We start from the raw sequence: 20,158 nt of genomic DNA, 5'->3' as shown, positions 1-20,158 counted from the left end.
ATGATATGCTTAATACTACAAATAATAGTGTACTATAACAAATGCCAGCTTCTGATAATATTAAGTAACTAGTATTATACAGTAAAAGGCTTTAAAACCAGTGAAAATGGTAAATGTAAATGTAACTTTCCCTTTTCCTGTTGAAATTTTATGGAAAATAACATCATTCTGGTAATCCTGTGGATAGATTTCAGAGCTCAATACATTTTGGTCACAAAAAAAATGTGTTTTACTGTTTCTGTGTTGCTCTGTATTGGCAAATGTAATAATGTAATGATCTTTTATTTTTTATTGAACATCGAATAATATCAAGAAAATGTTTATACTGTGTATTTTTGCAGTTCTTTCTCCTTCAAACATGTGCTTTGTCATTTCAGAGTATTTATTGTATGTTGACCAGCCCATGTATGCTAAAACGGTCTTGGGAGCCACTAAGAAATACTTCCCCTTCAATCTGATGGTGCTGCACAGCGTGACCCAGCGGCAGCTGGAGGTCAGTAATGAGGCCCACACACACACGTCACATTCCTCTGAGTCTAACTGCAAAGTGTCCACGTGTAAAAACCAGGTGCAACTCTGAAAGGTTGTTTATGTAGAGTGATGATTATAATCGCATGCATAATCCACATATGAAACTAAATAATTCTAATAGCAAATCTTGTAGAATATGTTGCATTATATGTGTTATGTGTTCCCACTTGACTGCTGAATAAAAGTAACTAATAATCCAAGGGCAGGAGAAGGTGAGAAGTGCCAACAAGGCCTTGCCTAGGCAGTCTCTGGAGGAACACATTCAACAGCTGGTGAGTGACCAATGAGTGAAGCATGGCAGGCATGGAATACTCTGCATTATGGCTGAAAGGATTTGGAGGCTTGTTGTGGTGAGTGAAGGGGGCTACATATGGGAGAGGCTGTCTTGGGTGAGATATGAGATGCCAGTGTTAGGGCTTGTGCGTGCTTGCATTTTTATGAGATGAAACACAGCTAAACGTGTCTCTTTTCTCCTTAATACACCATTGTATATGCTCATTACTGTGTCAAAGTTGTGTAGGAGCCACTTTAGGTCGCTCCAGCTCAGAGCAAATAGTCCCATGTGGCTGACACAGCTTAGTTGTGTAACCCAGCATAGTTGTGAGCATATAAGGGTATACTGTACAGGAAACTGATACAGCTGAAGATGCATAGGAATAAGCACTGCACCCTTGATTAAGAGTAGATAAGAGTAGATGGAGTCACAGTGAAAATGACTATTTATTCAGGTATTGGAGTTGAAATTTGTAAACTTTGTAGGTGGCCTTAGATAATTGACAGGGGAAGGCAGGGTAGCAAAGAGTGTGCAAGGGTGCATCTGCACAGGTGTGTGACTAGTGGGATCTGTGTCTCAATGGAGGGATAACCCGGCCCCGAGCACGGACCATGCACTCATCATGGCCCAGGCCAAACAAGCCAGCACAGAAGGAGAGATGAGGCACCGTGAGGCCATCTACCATACAATGCTCAATCATCAACAGATGGTGACTTTTGGTTGCCACCAGTGTTTCCCATGGGATCTGCAGAGGCCATGTCTAAGCCAACCTACTGTCTCTCCAGCTGATACTGTATGTCCAGAACATAATTAACGACATAAAGGCCCAGGAGGATCAACTTACTATTACCAACCAGACAGACTTCATGAATCAGATGACCATGCACAAGATTGTAATGGGGACATCTGGCTTCAGACAGCCTCAAGTCCTGGAACTGTGCCAGGAGTCAGGTAGCATTGCCCCCCCCAACCCCCCCCCCCCCCCCCCCTCCAGTCCTGCAGATAATGTTCTTTTCCTCAGCCCAGAGGAGCAAAAACCTTGGGTCCTCCACTAGCAAGAAACACTCCACCTCACATATGCCCTTACTAATCAATATTTCCAGTCTTAACACTTATGGAAGAGCATAGAACAGATTCATTCCCCAAGGATGCCAAAGTATTAGGATGATATAAAGGGATTCTGTTGTTTTATATTAGAAATTGCATATGTAAGGCCTTAATGCAGTTGAAGTTTTACTCTTGTTTTCAAAAATGCTTTAAAGCTTTAAAGCATTGCTTTGAGACACTCATCTTTTACCCCTTAAATAAATTTTTGTGTTACCACTAGTGTGTTTTTATCACAGTATAGAAAATCTTAATATGCTGTTTTCCCTCCAGTTAGGGCAGTCAATGCAAGCAGAAGCAATCTATGAAGTACACTCCTGCAGCCAAGTCTGTTTTTAAATGGACCGCACCGTTACTGGTGCTGTAAAACTGTTTTCTTGGAAAAAATGGTATCAGCAATGAAATGAAGTTGTTGCCTTATCAAGTTCCTTAATTCCTTATAAGGTTTTAGCTTGGCTTTAATGGTTTTGTAAGGTGTCCTGTATATTTTTGTATTCATTTAAGTGGCATCATTACTGAGCATGGTTTAAGCTGTTCAGACTGCTTGCTTGCTTCCCTGGATTGTAAAGTATTACTAAATTGTATGATTCTGGTACTATTCATGTTCATTTCTTAATTCCTGATCTGTAGTGTCCCTTTCAAAACACCTCTGTTGTAGCTGAGATGGTACTTTATCAATTTCATTCCTCAACTGTAAGCTCATTTATTTGCAAAACTTTTCATTGTCATCCTCAGAGCTGTTCTCCATGAGCAAATGTTCCACAAGTCAACAAAGGCATCTCTATATTGATTAGAACTATTGACATGATGAGGTTTTTATTTGAATAATACAAGGGTTTTCTTGTATTCCTAATGCTTTTGTGTGTGTGTGTGTGTGTGTGTGTGTGTGTGTGTGTGTGTGTGCATGTGTATGTGTGTGTGTGCACGTGTGTGTGTGCATGTGTGTGTGTGTGTGTGCACGTGTGTGTGCACGTGCATGCATGCGCGCGTGTGTGTGTGTGTTTAGCATTTAACTTTAATTTACACCACACTGCATCGGTACCACTCTTGCCTGATGGGTGAATCAGATTGGACATGGATGGGAGACCTCCTGGGAAGACGAGCTTGCTGCAGGAAATGCCCCTATTAGGGCACAGTGATCCTCTCTGACTGCAACAGCTCTGTTGAGGCCTGAAATGCTTATGCTTGATCAGTTAACTAGTTCCCAGATCCCACTTAATTGGGTAGGATCTTTTTTGTTCAACAGTCCCAAATAATGTACCTTTGCTTTGGAGTGTACTTATTAGTCACTCTGGATAAGAGTGTTAAGTCACAATATGTAAATGTAAAATCATGATAAAACAAATAATTATCAGTAATACACACCAAAACTGTGACTACTTGGAAGTCTAGCAAACCATCATTCTATTCAAGAGTGAATATAATCACCTGTTTTTCTGTTGTTAATATGTGCCATTATTCCTCTTAATTTTTTTATTGTTTTTGAACATGGGTCTAAACTGTTCCGCAGAATATTTTATTTGTTTTATACAATTTAGAATGGGAAATAGCTAAACTGATCAATTCTTACACAATTATGTAGATGTTCGGTTTATTTGGAAGTGATACATCGTAATTGCATATTTTAAGAATGTGTCTGCATTTTACTTGTTAACATGAAGTAGCATTACAGCCAACATTGCAAACATTACCTTGCAAACATCCCAACTCATCTTGAAAGTGCTCATGTTCCATCAGTCCAATTTGTAATGAGGCAGCATCACCTTCTGTCACAGGACAAACCATGTTCTGATCCAGGGACATGTAAGTAAGCCAACCTGTTAATTTAGGTACAGTGTGTTTTATGAAATTCATATTTCACCTTAATATCTGAAAGGTTAATGGGTAACATCAATGCCAGAAAGTTCAGGCCACCTTAAAAGGACAATATAGTCTCTGACCACAGCCTTTGCTGGATTTGGTCATTCATAATGCCACAGACTTCACTGTTTCAATGTTTTGGAGACAGTTCAAGTAAAGCTGTTAAACAAAATGCAAAAAAATTTAAATTTTTTAAAGTTTATATATATATGCTAATGCCTGAGTAAGTGCTAAAGCCCAACACTAAACCACTAACCTGATTCAAATCCATTTATAAGACAGTATGATTAAGTGACTTACAGTGGACATAATTCTTAGGCCACTACAGCTAAGGATGAAGACTTCATTACTATGGAATGTGTTTAATATGCATATAACTCATGCCTTTCTTTTCATGACCAAACCACCCAAAATGCAAATGTAACGACTAGCACAAAATGAATAAATAAGTGAATAATGAACACATGCAAATGAATTACTAACAGTATTTATATTTATGTATTTTATTTATTATTTTAAATTTAGTAATACTTGTATGTCTTATATTCATGAATGAGCAAGAAGAGCATTAATGAATGATGGTGATAATGTAGGGTTGAAGATATTAGTAATGGTAGAAAAGCTAGTATAGCTGACAGAGTGCAGTGGTAGCCAGACTGATTTCTATGACATTAGACCCCACTTACCATTGGTCTGCCCACTATCTGCAGATTAATAATATATTTGTTATATTATATATTACCCACCAAAATTTTAGCAGTTGACAATAAACAGTTGAGAATAAACACACAAATGAATGGATAATAATTTAATTCATTAAATTCCTCATTGGTTTATTGTAACATGTTAACATCTTACCATGCAGGCAGAGTGACATGCTATAGGTCTGTAAACAGTCGGCGGAATCTAAAATAATTGGTCTGCTTGCATGCCAACTCTTCCAGGCAGGTAAAACTGAGCTAGAATGAGTTCAACAAAGAAACCTAGTCTGAAGGTAGTCTTGGAAAATAGATTCAAAATGGATATCATGAAGTTACATAAGCAAAACAGTGAGATGTATGACATTAAGTTACTTTCTTTTGGACCTTCTGCGGTGACTGGTAAAATGGGTCAACTGATTCAGGCAAAATGAAACTAATCTAAGTTGAGGACACTCAATAAAGTGCTCACAGGCACATACGTCCTAGAACGAATTCAATGTTCATGCAGCTTGCTCCTGTGTTACTTTTGCACCTTTTCTGTGTGCAATCTTTCACCTACAGTGCTTCTTCTGCTAGGATTTGTTTTTCAAGCTGTTAGGTTTTCCTCCCTTCTCTGTCTTTTGGTGTTCCATTTCCCTACCAGAGGGGCTTGTAATTGCAGCTTACAAAAACTCTGTCAGAAGAGAAACATTACAACTATTACAGATGTTGAAATGTTGATCCCATCCCACCTCAGACTGAGACTACTTTGGGTAGGTTCAAATTAGCACCGCAGCCCCTAATCTTCAAGATGCAGCAGCATTTACCTCCAATGACATGCCTGACAAAAAGTATTTCTATACAATCTTCAAAGCTCAAACATGCAAGCCATAACAACTGATATTTACCTTACTGAACAACTGCAGAGCATGGAAATGATTGGTTGTAGCCGTGAAAGGCACAATGTCAACAGGTGGTTTTAAAAGAAGGTTTAAAAAATATTTCAAAGAGTAAACAACAATGGACAGGTGAGCTCATGTGAAGCTTCTAAGACTGAATGCTACTGCATTGCACTTTGGGTTTTAGGGTCTATTTTGTTTTGATTTCTCATGCCATGATTATGAAGTAAGAGAGTAGCCTTGGAATTCTAAGCTGGAATTTCAAAGTTGTCCCTCAAGTAAGTCCTCAATTTATCACTATGACGTGGCATGATGTCACCCAGAACTCATTCCATGAGAGTGAGGACAGAACAAGCCATAAAAACAGACACTGTAGGACAAGACTGTTCAACTAACAGCCTGGTAGCAATAAGGACCACTGTGTATATATATGTTTTAAAAATGTATGACTTCTTGGAATTGCAACATTTTCAGTCTTTGTATATTCATTGCTTATTTTATGTTGTTTATATGCTACTATTATTTCTCTGTTATTTATGATAATTGTTTCATAAAGGTTACTGATAATTGACCAGATTTGTTTCTATTAGTTGTAGTTAAATGAGCTCTCACAAGTTCTAGATTTATAAAGATAAGACAAACAGCTGCTGATGATGTTCTGAACAAAATAAATAGCAATTCAGAATGTGTTTCACATTGTTCACAATTAAAGTGCCTATTTATGAAAGAACATGCCACATTGATCACTGCAATGTAGTGTGAATGTATAATATAAATGTAATTGTATGCTGGAATGTAATTGTGTATTATGTGTTTTTGTCTTCATGATTGATTATTCCATGAATGGAAGAGTCCTGTCAGGGCGGGGCCAACTGTATAAAATGAACTCTGGTTTAGAGAGTTGGGATCAGTATGGTCTGAGGGGCTATAGCATAGATAGCATAAGCCTGAACAAATGACAAAACCAGTAATTTTGTGTGTAGTGTGTTTCCTCTTGTGTACTTTATTTATTTGTTGGAAGGTAATCACTAAACACCTTTGTGTAGCAGTACCATCTTTTCCAATGTTTTAATAAGAATTCCTAATCAGTCTAGTAGTCCATGGAGCCTTACCCAACATGTGGGTGTGGCAACATATATGCATACTATTTATGTGTATATTATTCTATCAAATGATCAAAGTGTAAAAGCTTTGGCCCGTCTGAAAAATTCAGATTTAGTTTGAGATATTGTGTATTGTATTTATGCATTGCATAATAACATAATAACACTTTTCAATATAACAGATTCCTAATTTAATATAAACAGGCTCTTTATTCAATGTCAGCTTTTATCATGTTAATGTGCATTAAATGTCAGAAGTGTAGGTACTGTTTATTCATAAATGCAATGCCATCATCGAATTGTGTGTAGAATGTGAGCATATGTTTATTATTTTCAGTCCTTTTTGTTTATCATTAAATTTTGTTGATTTATATACTGCAGTAGATTGAAATGACAGTGAGATGCATGGTTTCTACCACCTGTGTTGGAGGTTGATTTGAAACAATGACGCACTAGTTTGTGTTATGTTGTTCCAAAGATTCCTTCCCCAAAGCCAACATCACTCTCTCCATGTTTGAAGGTTTATTTGAGAGCTGGTTCTTAGCCATCTCGTTTCATGTTCCTTCTCCCAAAATTAAGGCTTAAGGGCAAAGATACAACTTCAGAACTGGCCGCTAGAATAGCTGTGGAGAACACTTCCACATCATGTATTTTTGCCATTGCCTTTTCTTTTTGGTAGTGAAGGAGCAAGACTGTAGGCATTTACAGAATATGTCAGCAGTGTCAAAACCAATTTCAGTTCCTTTACTATGTCATGTGCACTCACAGTCTGGTTCTGCAGAGAAGAGTATTGTGTTGTCAGCTCTTCAGAAAATGTCTACTCAACAGCTGTACAACACACTACAGCTGTTATCTAGCATTCATATTCAAGAGTCAATGGTAAAAGTAAGAAACTGTAGCTGTTGGTTTTATTATTAGCTGTTGGCACATGATTAAACCTGATGTAGAGGTGCTCTGAAGCAGCCTAAGGGCAACAGAAGTGAAACATATTGAGACAGATTATAAAAACCCACTATGTATACAGTATACTTATTAGATTCAATGGGCTCAACAAAATGCAAAAAAAGCACCCTAATCTTTCCCATGTGGCAGTGCTCTAATTTCACAGGCAGGTAAGATAATCAAACTGGATTCACTTTTAAATTTTACTGAAATAATTGATGACAACTCAAACAGTTCAGAGTTCCATTAGATCATCTCTGATGGTATAGCTGTGCCTCCATGAAGGTAATACTTAATTGATGACCTGATTGTGACACTTTGGTAACTGGTCTTTGCATGTGCTCTCAACTGTGGCAAGGACAAGGTGAAAGTTCTCTGCCTGGTTTCTGATATTTGACTGCCGCTCCAGTAGCAACCTCAATTACAATACTGACAAATTTAACCAAGGATGTGCATATTTTTTCAAGCAAGAATGGTCAGAATGAACCTTCAATATCAGGACAATTTTATTGTCAAATTCAGTAGAATCTAATCTTTCAAGTTCATTAAAAATAATCTTTGAAATAAATAAATATATATAATTCATACATAGAGAAAATAAATATATTGTACATCTCATAAATAGGTTCACCACATTTTCACCACCTTTGCATTTTAATAATGTTCCTGTCAATCAGAACATTACAAGTCACACTTTTCAGAAGCCAAAATACATGTGACATAGATTTCTGGATAAAGAAATCTGGATAGCCCTCCTATCATTGTGTACAAAATTATAAACAGGATCTTCAGAGACTTCAGAAAGCAGAGGATGGTATATTCCTAGAGTGCTACTTTAAGTGCTTTGTCATCTTCCAATGTCTTATGCAAACAACTAAGCTCCAGGTTTCTTGTAATAAAGAGATGCAACTGAGTCCATTCTCTTTCCTCGGTTAAATAAAATCCAGGATAGATTTCTATGTTCCAGCTTCCAATGAAGGATTTCATATTTATCAGCTGAATCATTGTTGTTCACTCCAAAATCATTTTCAAATTTGTAATGAGCATCACTACTGCTTGTGGATGAACTGGATACTTTGTGGCATTTCTGATGCAAAGGAGAGATCATTCTCTTTCATGTGGCAACATGATCTGTTGAACACATTTAAGGGCCAGAAGAGACCTTGCTCATTCAAGTTCATTTCATCCAATTCAAAACTGAACTATGTGCAGTCTGTTGTGAAGGTCTGCAGACCTGACAAGACAGAAATCTTTTGTTCCAGCCCTTTCTAGGTCTCATTGTCCTTCTAAGCTGTTCCAAAGTTGTAGTAACAGCCACTTGACTTGGTAATGCCTCCTAACCCCAGAGAGACTGGTAAGGGTAGTGAAACAAGGCAATCTCTGATGTACCACTATGGATGGGTCAGCTCCAGTCACGTTACTGTCTTTTATGTAGATTCCATTACTGAAAGGCAATCCATGATGAGCCACTGAAAGTTTGAGCGAAATTTCAATTTGACCGACAAGAAGCAGATACATCCAGGAACACACACATAATGTTTAGGTTGATACCTGCTGGAAAGTGCATGCCTTTTGGACCAGAGGACAGACGTAAACACAGGTGGACCTGGGGGAGGGGAACAATCTTCATGCCCTCTGTGTCCACCGTCCCTGGCTCACACAGCCTGTGGTGAGGCAATAGCTTGTTACCTGTCCTGAAAAAGGTCTCTGTAACTCTGCGGGATCTTCTCAATCTCCACAGGCCTTGGCAGGAAGTGCGTCAACTTCTGGTGCTTTTTAGTCCTGCTTCCCTCCCGGGGGGAGCCGTCCTTGTTAAGGGCAACGTAGTAGAACCTCCCAGTGTCAGAATGCTTGTATAGTGTGGAGGCATAGGTGTTGTACCAATTCTCCTCAAACTGCTCCCGGAACACACACTCCGCCGTCAGCTTCTTCTGTGAGAGGTAGAAAGTAAGATATGGTTAAGGGTGACAAGCAAGGCTGCAGACTCAAAAGCCACAGACTCAGTGAATATACAGGATTACATACCTGGGCTTAAATCATAAACTGTTGATTAAGCGGTCAGACTCAAAACATTTGATCAATAACAAAGCATGCTTTCAACAAGTGGACATCTGTAAATCTGCAGTCCCTGAGTCTGGTGTAGTCTTCCACACACAATTTTTCTCTCACTCTTCTCTTGCCCTGCTTTACTTTACAAAATAGCAATCAGCGTGAGAGATGTTAAAATGGGTGTGTCTGAACCTGCTGCTGCTCTAATGCCCTTGGGGTCTGTTTGGAATATTTCACACTGGCAGAAATAACTTGGTTCTCTGCTTGCCAGCAAGAACAACAGAAAACAAAGGGCAGATTTGGATGTGCAGACAAGAGCTGACAAGGATCTGAGAAAGTTCCTGTGCAGATCCTGTGGAGAGTGATTGAAGAGGCAGATTCCAGTTGGGCTTACTTAGCCCTGATGAACCAGTAATGGCAACAGATGTATTTGAATCTGGAGGGCATATTATTATCTCTGTTACTTTGGCTCTAGTGTGGACATTGTGCACGGGTACAGGACTCCAGAGATGGGGATTGTGCTTTTGAAGGTTGGGGCATTGCTGTCCTGCCCTTGCGCAAGGTACTTTATATCAATCACCAGTAAAAACCCAGCTGTACAAATGGGCTCCAGAATGAGATGTCAAATCATAAGAAATGTAATTCTCCCTGGATAAGGGCGTCTGCTAAACAAATGAATGATTTTGTTTTTGGATATGTGTTGGTAGTATAGACGATGAAAGGTCACCAGACCATGGGAATGAATCCTCTTTTCCTTTTCCTTTTTCAAAATCAGACAAAATGAGGAGAAAAATAGATGTTCATGTGCTAAGCATACAGGCACCAAGTGTGAGAAGAGGTGGGGGGTTGGTCGTACAGCTCACAGTTTACACTAGTGCCGCTGAGGAGGAGTGGAAAGTATTTTGGCTGCCTGGCCTCAGGGGAACGTTATGATAAAAGGGTAGAGCAAGTACAGCCAACTTTCAACTGATACTAGAAATCACTCCTCAGCTCTGCTAACCTTTCCATCACCGTAGTGAATTGACTTCCCCTGTGAGGCGGGGCCCAGCAGCAACCACAGCAAACACAAGCAGGGTAGCCACCATGGTGAGTTCACTACATTCCCCCTTGTGTGGTTAAGGATACTCTGTGTTACAGCTAATCATCCCTGAACAGGCTAAGTGGGACAAACATATCACATGCTCACTTTTAAAGACAGTGTTACAAGTAGTTTAGGACAAATGCATCACACGGACAATCATTTACAGCATATGTTTGGTTAAAATAATTGAGGAAGGACTTCAATGATACAAAGGTTTTTTTTTGCCTTTGTTGATGCTTTTGAATTTGGCTCCATTAGACATCAGGTTTAGTAGTGAATATTTCACAAAAACCCACTGAAATGATCACATTTATGCAGTGGTCATATTTTGTTCAATGAATATTACTCCATAATCATTGTGAGTGATATGACCTGCTTAGCCTATGATAGTTCATTTCAAGTTTTGCTTTCAACAGTTGTCAAATGTCATGACAGGTGTTATCAAGGAACAGGCAGGGAAGAGAACAACTCATGTAAGCACACAAAACAATCTCCTGTCTAGGCACAGCACACTCTAGAAAAATGCCATTTGCTAAAGTGCACCATTTTCCTCTTGTAAGTGTTGCTACAGTGTAACCAGTGTAATAAAAAAAATCAGAATTACAATATTCACACCAAGAGTGAACACAAAGACTACATAGGCAGAGATGTCTATGGCTGGGGATCATTATTTACTTCATTTATAATGATTTTCATTTCAAATTACCAATTATATTTTTTATTTAAAATGAATGGCGTACATGGTCCTATTCATTTTTGCCAGAAAAATTAAATGTTCTTCACTCTCCACCAGCTCAAGATCAGACACATCCAGGTGTTAAATTCTGAGATTATCTGTGCCAGGACACAGCATAATTTATTTGAATGCTGTCCCACAAAGAATTTGCTGTAGAAAATTAAAATGGTTCTGCTCTGCATTAGAGTATCTTCTTTTGCAATTATCTTTCATATTTCATAGGTAACGCTTCTTTCAACATACTGCACTGCAGATGCAGTGGAAGAAGTCACTCAGAGCTTAAACACCTCCTGATGTGTGTGCTCCAACAGAGCAAATTCAAAGTATTCTGCCTTGCACTGAGAAAATATGTAAATATTATCATGAGCATGAGGAAGCCAAATGAAGAGGCTAAGAAACTGAATATTGAGAGGTCAGTGTTTGAGCATGAGGAAGAATGTCTCATGTGAAAACAGTTTGGGGAACAAAATGAGGTAAACTAAATATTTAATGTTTGGATGCAGTAACTATTTGCTGGAACCCCCAGGTTATGACAAACTCTCTGGGAGGCAGAAGGACACTGGAAGCTGTGGAATCCAATGGCAATTTACATTTATGGGTTCCTGTTGTGCTACTACTACATCTACAGTGTGGAGCCTTAGAGCAACTAGATGCAGGTGTGGTTAGGGTGCTGGATTGTGTCCATGTGATATGCAACTGATGCTCACACAAACATAAAAATCACAAAAATACTCAATTGCACATCACAAGCAATATTGAACATGCCCAGATCATCACACTGAACATCACTGTCTTACTGTAAGTGTTTCAAGCACAGTTTCCTGACTGTGTTAACAAAATACAGTAGCTGAGGGGGATTCCATTTTGCCTCCATTAAGAAGGCATACAAAGGGTGAATGGGAATTGACTTACCGACCCATAGAGCTCGCCTCTCTCATTCATCCCCAGGTAGAGTCCAGCATCCACTCCTCGGATGCTGACCAGCCCCACTGCCAGGCTGATGAACTCCAGGATCCCTGATTGACAATAAATATCAGTGAGACTCCTGCACTGATGTCTGCGGACAGGACATACTTCCTGAAGTCACAGTTCACTGGCTTTCTCTCCATGGTAAACTTGCAAAGAATGGAGGTATGCTCTGATTTGGGAACAATGAAATAAGAAAAGAGTAAAATTAATGGCTAATCTGATATTGGATCCTTCCGCACAATTTTGAAAATTTGCACACAGAGTTACTACGATTGTGCAGATGGATCAAATCAAAACATCACTGCAACCTAGCATACTGAACTGGAAAACAAAATATACAGTGAGAGGTATGAAAGGCAAGATGTGAAACCCTCCAAGTGATGCAATCTGGTGACCAGAATTTTCCCACAGTAACTGCATCTGGGTCTAGTGTGAAACTCTAGACATTATCAACTTGGGCATGTAAAATATGAATAATTCCATTTCTGTCCACTAATATGGAAAATCAACAGTACTATATGCACTTATTGGTTGGCAGGGGCCTAATGTAACAGTGCACAGTTGATTTCCAGCAGTTCCTGGAGCCTTACCCCTAAAGCAATCTGTGCAAACAGGACAAAGATATGCAGGACAACATGAGTGTCAGACATTTCTTCATGCTAATATATTTTTTATTGTGCATATCTTCTAAACATTAAATAGCAATTAATTTAGCTGGACAACAGCACCATAAGCATGTCTCCCATAACACGTATAATGCACTGCTGCTCCTCTAGTACATTTTTATTTCATTATTTTGCTATTATTTTATATTCGCCAAACTTACAGAAATGTATGGAGACCAACAACTCTTTTATGAGGGCTGACATGTGACATGGGCTGACAGTAAGTATATGTTCCTCATATACTTACTGTAAGCCCATAGGAAGTCTAAAATCTGTTCCAAGAGAAGGAAGCATCAGTGCATTACAGTGTGAAAGGTCTCTTGTTTATGGTTGCAGGTGTGTAATGAAAGATGATATGAGCTTTCAGAAGGACCACAACAAAGGGACTAGACTAGACTAGAAGAGGTTTCATATGAGTGATAAAAGCAGGTTTATGTTAGTGGTAAGACTACTTAAATGGACAATGGATCTTGGTTGAAAAACAGGTGTACTGGTCCTATTATTAACACTCTATTTGACCTCCATTATGATCTGAAAACAAACATACAGTAACTCAGTGTTTCTTCATATTTTGAACTCCCTGCCTTTTTTATTACACAGGCTGATATTCTCTTAGTGGCAGGTGTATGCTGTAAATCCATTGATAACTGAATTAGTAGTTACAGGTGTGTTTGCGTTGACATAAAGTTTAACGTCATTCCTTGGAACTGATTCCTCAATGTGAAATTCATTGTTTCAAGCCCTGGAATTTTGGAAATGGAAAAATGTAAATATTAAGTTGAACACATGTTTATTTATGATGATTTCAAGAAGCACAAATGAATAAAAACAGGAAATGCCTTTGTACACACCTCAAGCTACATTTTCATCTATTAAAGACTTATAGCAGAAAGCCTAATTATCAAAGATGTGAAATTCAGATGAATATTCAATTACCATGTCTAGCAAACCTAATTACTTGATCTCAACTGAAAACAGAATACATGGTGTGTCTCCTGCACCCCGATCAGAAAACACTGCTGTTGGTTACATTGTCATGTATGTGAACATGTTTATCTAACTACCCATTTTCTTTTTCTTTCTTTAAACACATAGTGAAAATGCTTAAAGACAAAGACAACTGCACATGAAACAGTAGCCAAGACATCAAGTGAATGGAATAACTTGTAGTCCAATTGGTTAGTACAGGTGCAGTAGTCACTATATACATATTAATGAAGTGTAAACTGAACTGCATTCAGTGGTTGTTGCACTACAATGTATCCTTACATGACCAACATTTACCCTTGCTGAAAGAATTAATGTAGACTATGGCAACAGCTGGCATAACAGTACACTACCTGTAGGTCTACAGTATGTTAGCCCCTAACTGCCTAAGAGGTCAAGAGGTGTTCGTAAATAGTGCTCTATGTTATGCAGAATGAAATTCATGATTTTGTAATCACTTTAATTAAGGACATCTTACCCTTTCCGCACTGACACTGGCACAGTGGACGAGTTTTGACGCTGACATATACCCCATACAAGGAACCTTCGACCTTGTTAACGCGCTTGTTTTTGCAGGGAAGCACACGCAACTTCTTTGCATTCCACAATGTTCATGCCTTGAATTTGCATTATTTCGCTTTTTTAAGTAAAGCTGCACCTGCAGATTGGCTGTGGACATGGCCAGCGAAAATATCCATTTTTGTGTGGTAACCTCATTTGTTTCTCATTCCAATGCAAACCGCTTCGTGAATGATTTATATTTGAAGTATAATTGGTAGTGCATGTGGATGCCTCGGCGCGGCCCTTTGAACAAGTTTATAAAATAAAACAGCCGGCCCTGCGCTGATCGCTTGTTTCCAATTGAAGCAAGACACCTGCATTCCTCCTTGATCTAGCTGCAGGGATTACGAGAAAGGGAGGGGTGACCATAACGCGGTGATTCCATAAACAAAGGTTAACGACGTGAGTAAGGGACACGATTTTGAACGCTGCATGTGAACCTTTATCCACACTAAAAGAAACGCACTGTGGAGTTCAACGCAATAACTGGATGCGAGGGTGCTGTTCTTCTGGTGCAAAGAGAATCGCCAGCGTTTGGGTTGCAGATTTTTTTAAACTGAAAACGTGTCTGATATTGTGTGTTTTATATAGCATTCTTTTAAGAAGGTTACCGGGTGGAACTCATAGTTCTTGTACTCTTAACCCCACACCTTCCCACTCGCACCCACCACACACACACACACACACACGCGCGCGCGCGCGCACACACACACCCTTTACATTGCACAGGCCCACGATGGTTATCTTGAATAGGTATCAATAATCATGGCTTTTATGACTGAAGCACACATTTCATCCATTTGTAGCCGTGGCCATCAAGGAAAGCCCCGGAGCTCTCACCGAATCTGCTGTGGTCCTGTCTGGTCCCTTGTACAGTAGCATTAGGAAATATCTCCAGATGGAAACCCGTCCGGCAGTATAGCTGTCGTCGCCGGAGAATACCCTTTAGGTGGCCAAAATCCGTCAACGACCCTCTCTGTAACCTCCCTTCAATCTGTCCTAGTCTCTCATTCAAACCCACAGGCGATTCAGGTAAAGGAACATTTCCGAGCGTCGGAAACCCTTGTAAATCCAAATCGAGTGTCCCAAGAAAGCCTCCAACCTCGGCCATCTCGCACAGTTGGAATACTGCTTGTCCAATTATAGTTTAAGTCGAGTCGAAGAGTGAAGTTCGCTGAGAAAGACATAAAACAAACCCAGTCAGGTCCAGAACGCAGCGCGTCGCACAAGGCTTTCGATTTGTTCAGATGACTGTCCCGCAATAAATCATCTCTTGCTCTTCATCACTTTGCAAATATCTTTTATCAGATTGAAAGTGCCGTTTATATACATACTCCTCAGGCATTCACATATTGGATAGTCAAATACAAGCCACGCCTGGCTGGCATCCCTATTTTACGCGTATCTATTTACTAACTGAAGAGAAAAATAGTTTCGCTCGCGCTTGTGTTATTGGTGCCGTCACCGCTATCAGGGTGGTGATTGCTTTTATTCTTGTTGCTACTTTTGTAATCTTAGCAATCAGTTGCAACTTCAGATTAAATGTACACATTGCACACAGGCGCTGAAGCATAGCTGCTGTTGGCGGCGGCTTTTTGGCTGCTGATAAAACCGTACAACCGTGCGTTAGCAACGCTTTTTAATGGAACCTCAAAGGTGCAATAAAACGTGTACATTTGTAAAAGCGAGAACCATAGTACATCAACCGAATCATAGTCTATGGAAAAAAGCGAAAAGGTAAAACTTTGATTAAACTAATAATGGATAATGAAACTACTAGTGGAAAGTCCATCTAAGTGCGATATCCGTGTGTGATATTGATAATCGACCCCAATTTGCTGTAAGACAAGCTGGTGCCGTGGAGTATCCCTTTCTCTCCTCCCTTGAGAGATGGCAGTTTGCATTTTGGTCCTCCGTTATTAAAGGAGAGGACTAGCCCAAATCCACAGATACAGTGGGGTACTCGCTATTACCAGACAGCGGAGAGATCGTTGGTTTTGACGTTTAAATGAATGCTTTTCCTCCACCTCCTTGTTGGAGGCAGGTGCTTCCTTGGCTTCTCCCTTGGCGGTGGTGCTATTGCTTTAAAACATCTGTTAGGTACATGAATTTAGGATAGACAAAACTGAAGAAAAACATAACGTATAAAAGAGGAGAAGCGCTGAAAACGATGTTACGGGAAGAAGGTGCATACTTTTTGAAATGGTTATATTGTGTTAACAATAATACCGATAAACAGTTAGTGTGTCATAGCAGATTTTGTGATACAGTCAGTCCATGTATAGTTTCGATTAATAGCCTTTTATTGCAAGAACAATCTTCATATGCTATCAAAATAGTTCAAACTAATTTGTTTCTAGATGTAAAACTTCTTACAGAACACATTATGGGGTTTATTTGCTTTATTTGTGTCCTTGTGTCGAAGAGAGGTCGCCAGTTTTCAAATGGTATCTCCTAACAGACAATTAGAAAGCCATCAGATAAATATTGAGTCCGTTTTACAAAAGGGAGCGTTATAGTGTCAAATATGTCTTACAGCTCAGGAAACGTCAAGAAAACGGTTCTAAAATATCGGTTAGCAGTGATATATGAACATATAACATTTTAACGACCCAAATTCACACATTCATGAGATAATCCTTATATTTCATAGACATATTATTGAAGATATCATATTAGACGCTCTCTCTATGGTTAGTGTTCGTCGAGCTGTGACGTAATGATTTGCGGGACACATCAAAAAGCCCAATAAAAAGCAATTACTTCAATAATAAATTATATTTGTGTTTTATGATTTAATGGGGATTTCTTTTCTTCTACGCTGAATGTCAGACATGCCTCAACTTGCACGCAAAGCAGGTAATACTGAATGGCTGTTTGTTGTTTTTCCCCTTTCATTCACAGTAGGAAGACATGCTCAGACTTAATTAGTAAATTGTTCTACAACTACATCAAGGACAAATAAAAGTAGTTTGGATAAAAGACATTCCTATGTCCTCTGCATGTTTTAACAATTAGATGTGTTATTGTATTTCTCCATCAAATCTTTTCAGAAACCCCCTCATCATTTTCCAGCATGCTCCTCTCTTTTTTTGATTTGTCAGACAAATCTTTCTCATACACAGGACAATGATTAATGGCCATAAGATTTTTGTTTCTTTGATGAACAACAGCATGAATTATACTGAAGCTCTGTAGTCCGCCAATATATAAATCATTACTGTTTGACCTGACCAATACAGGCAGCCAAGTTTATCTGTGAGTCTGAGGCAAAAGTCAAATAATTGTGAGAAGCGATTGTTTTTTTATGGTAGGTCCAATGTGTCCAATCCTCCATACTCCCACCCCCACTACCCCAACATATTCACAGTAGACAATCTAGGGACAGCAGCCAGAAGGGTGGAGGGGGAAAAAAGGCATACAGCTTTATCATCCAAAAAACAACACTTTATTGGCCCTGCTTACCATCCTGTAAGATCATTGCATAAAAGATCTTATGACTGACAGACAGAGTACAAAACCAAAAAAAAAATGGGATCATTTGGCAATTCTTTAGAGGTGACTGTCCACATATAAGCAGGACACTGTAGAATGTATGAGTCAGACTTTTCATCTCCATTTCACAGAGCCGTGTGAGTGAGGAACAATACTTGTAACGGGTCTCAGCAAAAACTATTTGTGCAAGGGATATGTGGACAAATTACAGTGAAAAACCATTTCAGAGTGCCAGCATTGCACTGAAGCCAAGATCTGAGCTGTCAAAGTAGGACTGAATTTCAAGGGAAGCCCAGGGTAATGGAGTTCAGTTGATCTTGGGACATGGAGGTGTTGAAAGGTGGCAGCCACTGAATGCGCTGGAGAGGCCGAAGTGTTAAGGAGCGGGGGGACCACATGTGTCAACGTGAGGATACACACACTGTGTGGACCTGCAGAAAAATACATCATTGCGCTTTGGCTTGACGAGAGTGTTTATTTTGAGAGTCTTGATCCATGCATTATTAAGAGTCAGTCTTAACAAGTAGCCAGGAGAACCATGGGGCAATTGCTTTGAGTCCACTGCATCATTTAGGGATGGCAAAATTTGGATTTTTACTTTTTTCTATGAGTACAGCTGTTGCTGGTCAGTGATATTTTATAGCTGATGAGGTGGATTTATTGTAGAGAAAGTAGAGAATGAGCAAAAAACAACCCCATATGGTGGGGACCTAAAGTTGGAAGATATAGCAAGAAGATAATGACCTGGCATAGCTCAGTATTATGGAGTCCTTATTTTTGTACAAGACAGTACAGGGGGCTTTGTTTTCATTCTGGTCACAAAGTGCATTTATACAGCACACTATGTGTCCACATGATATACACTCACTGAGCACTTTATTAGGAACACCTGTACACCTACTTATTTATGCAATTATCTAATCAGCCAATCGTGTGGCAGGAGTGCAATGCATAAAATCATGCAGATACGGGTCAGGAGCTTCAGTTAATGTTCACATCAACCATCAGAATGGGGAAAAAATGTGATCTCAGTGACTTCGACTGTGGCATGATTGTTGGTGCCAGACGGGCTGGTTTGAGTATTTCTGTAACTGCTGATCTCCTGGGATTTTCACGCACAACAGTCTTTAGTGTTTACTCAGAATAGTGCCAAAAACAAAAAAACATCCATTGAGCAGCAGTTCTGTGGATGGAAATGCCTTATTGATGAGAGAGGTCATTAGAGAATGTCCAGACTGGCTCGAGCTGACAGAAAGGCTACAGTAACTCAGATAACCACTCTGTACAATTGTGGTGAGCAGAAAAGCATCTCAGAATGCACGACATGTCGAACCTTGAGGCGGATGGGCTACAACAGCAGAAGACCACGTTGGGTTCCACTTCTGTCAGCCAAGAACAGAAAGCTGAGGCTGCAGTGGGCACAGGCTCACCAAAACTGGACAGTTGAAGACTGGAAAAATGTAGCCTGGTCTGATGAATCTCGATTTCTGTTGAGGCAACACAGATGGTAGGGTCAAAATTTGGTGCCAGCAGCATGAATCCATGGACCCAACCTGCCTTGTGTCAACAGTCCAGGCTGGTGGTGGTGGTGTAATGGTGTGGGAAATGTTTTCTTGGCACACTTTGGGCCTGTTAATACCAATCAATTATTGCTTGAATGCCACAGCCTATTTGAGTATTGTTGCTGACCATGTGCATCCCTTCATGGCCACAATGTACCCAGCTTCTAATGGCTACTTCCAGCATGATAATGCACCATGTCACAAAGCAAAAGTCATCTCAAACTGGTTTCATGAACATGACATTGAATTCTATGTTCTTCAGTGGCCTTCCCAGTCACTGGATCTGAATCCAATAGAACACCTTTGGGATGTGGTAGAACGGGAGATTCGCAGCATGACTGTGCAGCTGCACAAATCTGCAGAAATTGCATGATGCAATCATGTCAACATGGGCCAGAATCTCTCTGAAAAGAATGTTTCCAACATCTTGTGGAATCCATGCCACGAAGAATTGAGGCTGTTTTGAGAGCAAAGGGATGCACTACCCAGTATTAGTATAGTGTTCCTAATAAAGTGCTCAGGGAGTGTAAATTAGACATGTGTGGTTATTTTCGCAAGTCAAATGTAATTATGCTATTCCATACTTATTATATACGTATTACATAAAGTTCAATAGTTTACGATATAGGTATGATTAAAGATTCATCCTTCAGTGCCAAA

At 39.6% G+C, this 20,158-nt stretch overlaps 1 protein-coding gene and 1 pseudogene across 1 annotated transcript; one reads left to right on the top strand and one right to left on the bottom strand.

Annotated features, from left to right (window-relative positions):
• The window catches only part of LOC118774435, a 52,374-nt pseudogene extending 51,556 nt beyond the window's left edge, over positions 1-818 (top strand).
• Positions 819-9,078: 8,260 nt separating this feature from the next.
• On the bottom strand, positions 9,079-15,552 carry LOC118775668 (fibroblast growth factor 16-like). Its single transcript, XM_036525688.1, has 3 exons — positions 15,282-15,552; positions 12,172-12,275; positions 9,079-9,324 (listed from the first exon to the last, which is right to left on the bottom strand). The coding sequence occupies exons 1-3, from the start codon at positions 15,550-15,552 to the stop codon at positions 9,079-9,081; spliced, it is 621 nt and encodes a 206-aa protein (XP_036381581.1).
• Positions 15,553-20,158: the final 4,606 nt, after the last annotated feature.

The sequence above is a fragment of the Megalops cyprinoides genome, chromosome 3 (assembly GCF_013368585.1).
Source record: "Megalops cyprinoides isolate fMegCyp1 chromosome 3, fMegCyp1.pri, whole genome shotgun sequence".
Lineage (NCBI taxonomy): Eukaryota > Metazoa > Chordata > Actinopteri > Elopiformes > Megalopidae > Megalops > Megalops cyprinoides.
This window is presented reverse-complemented; position numbering and strand designations above follow the sequence as displayed.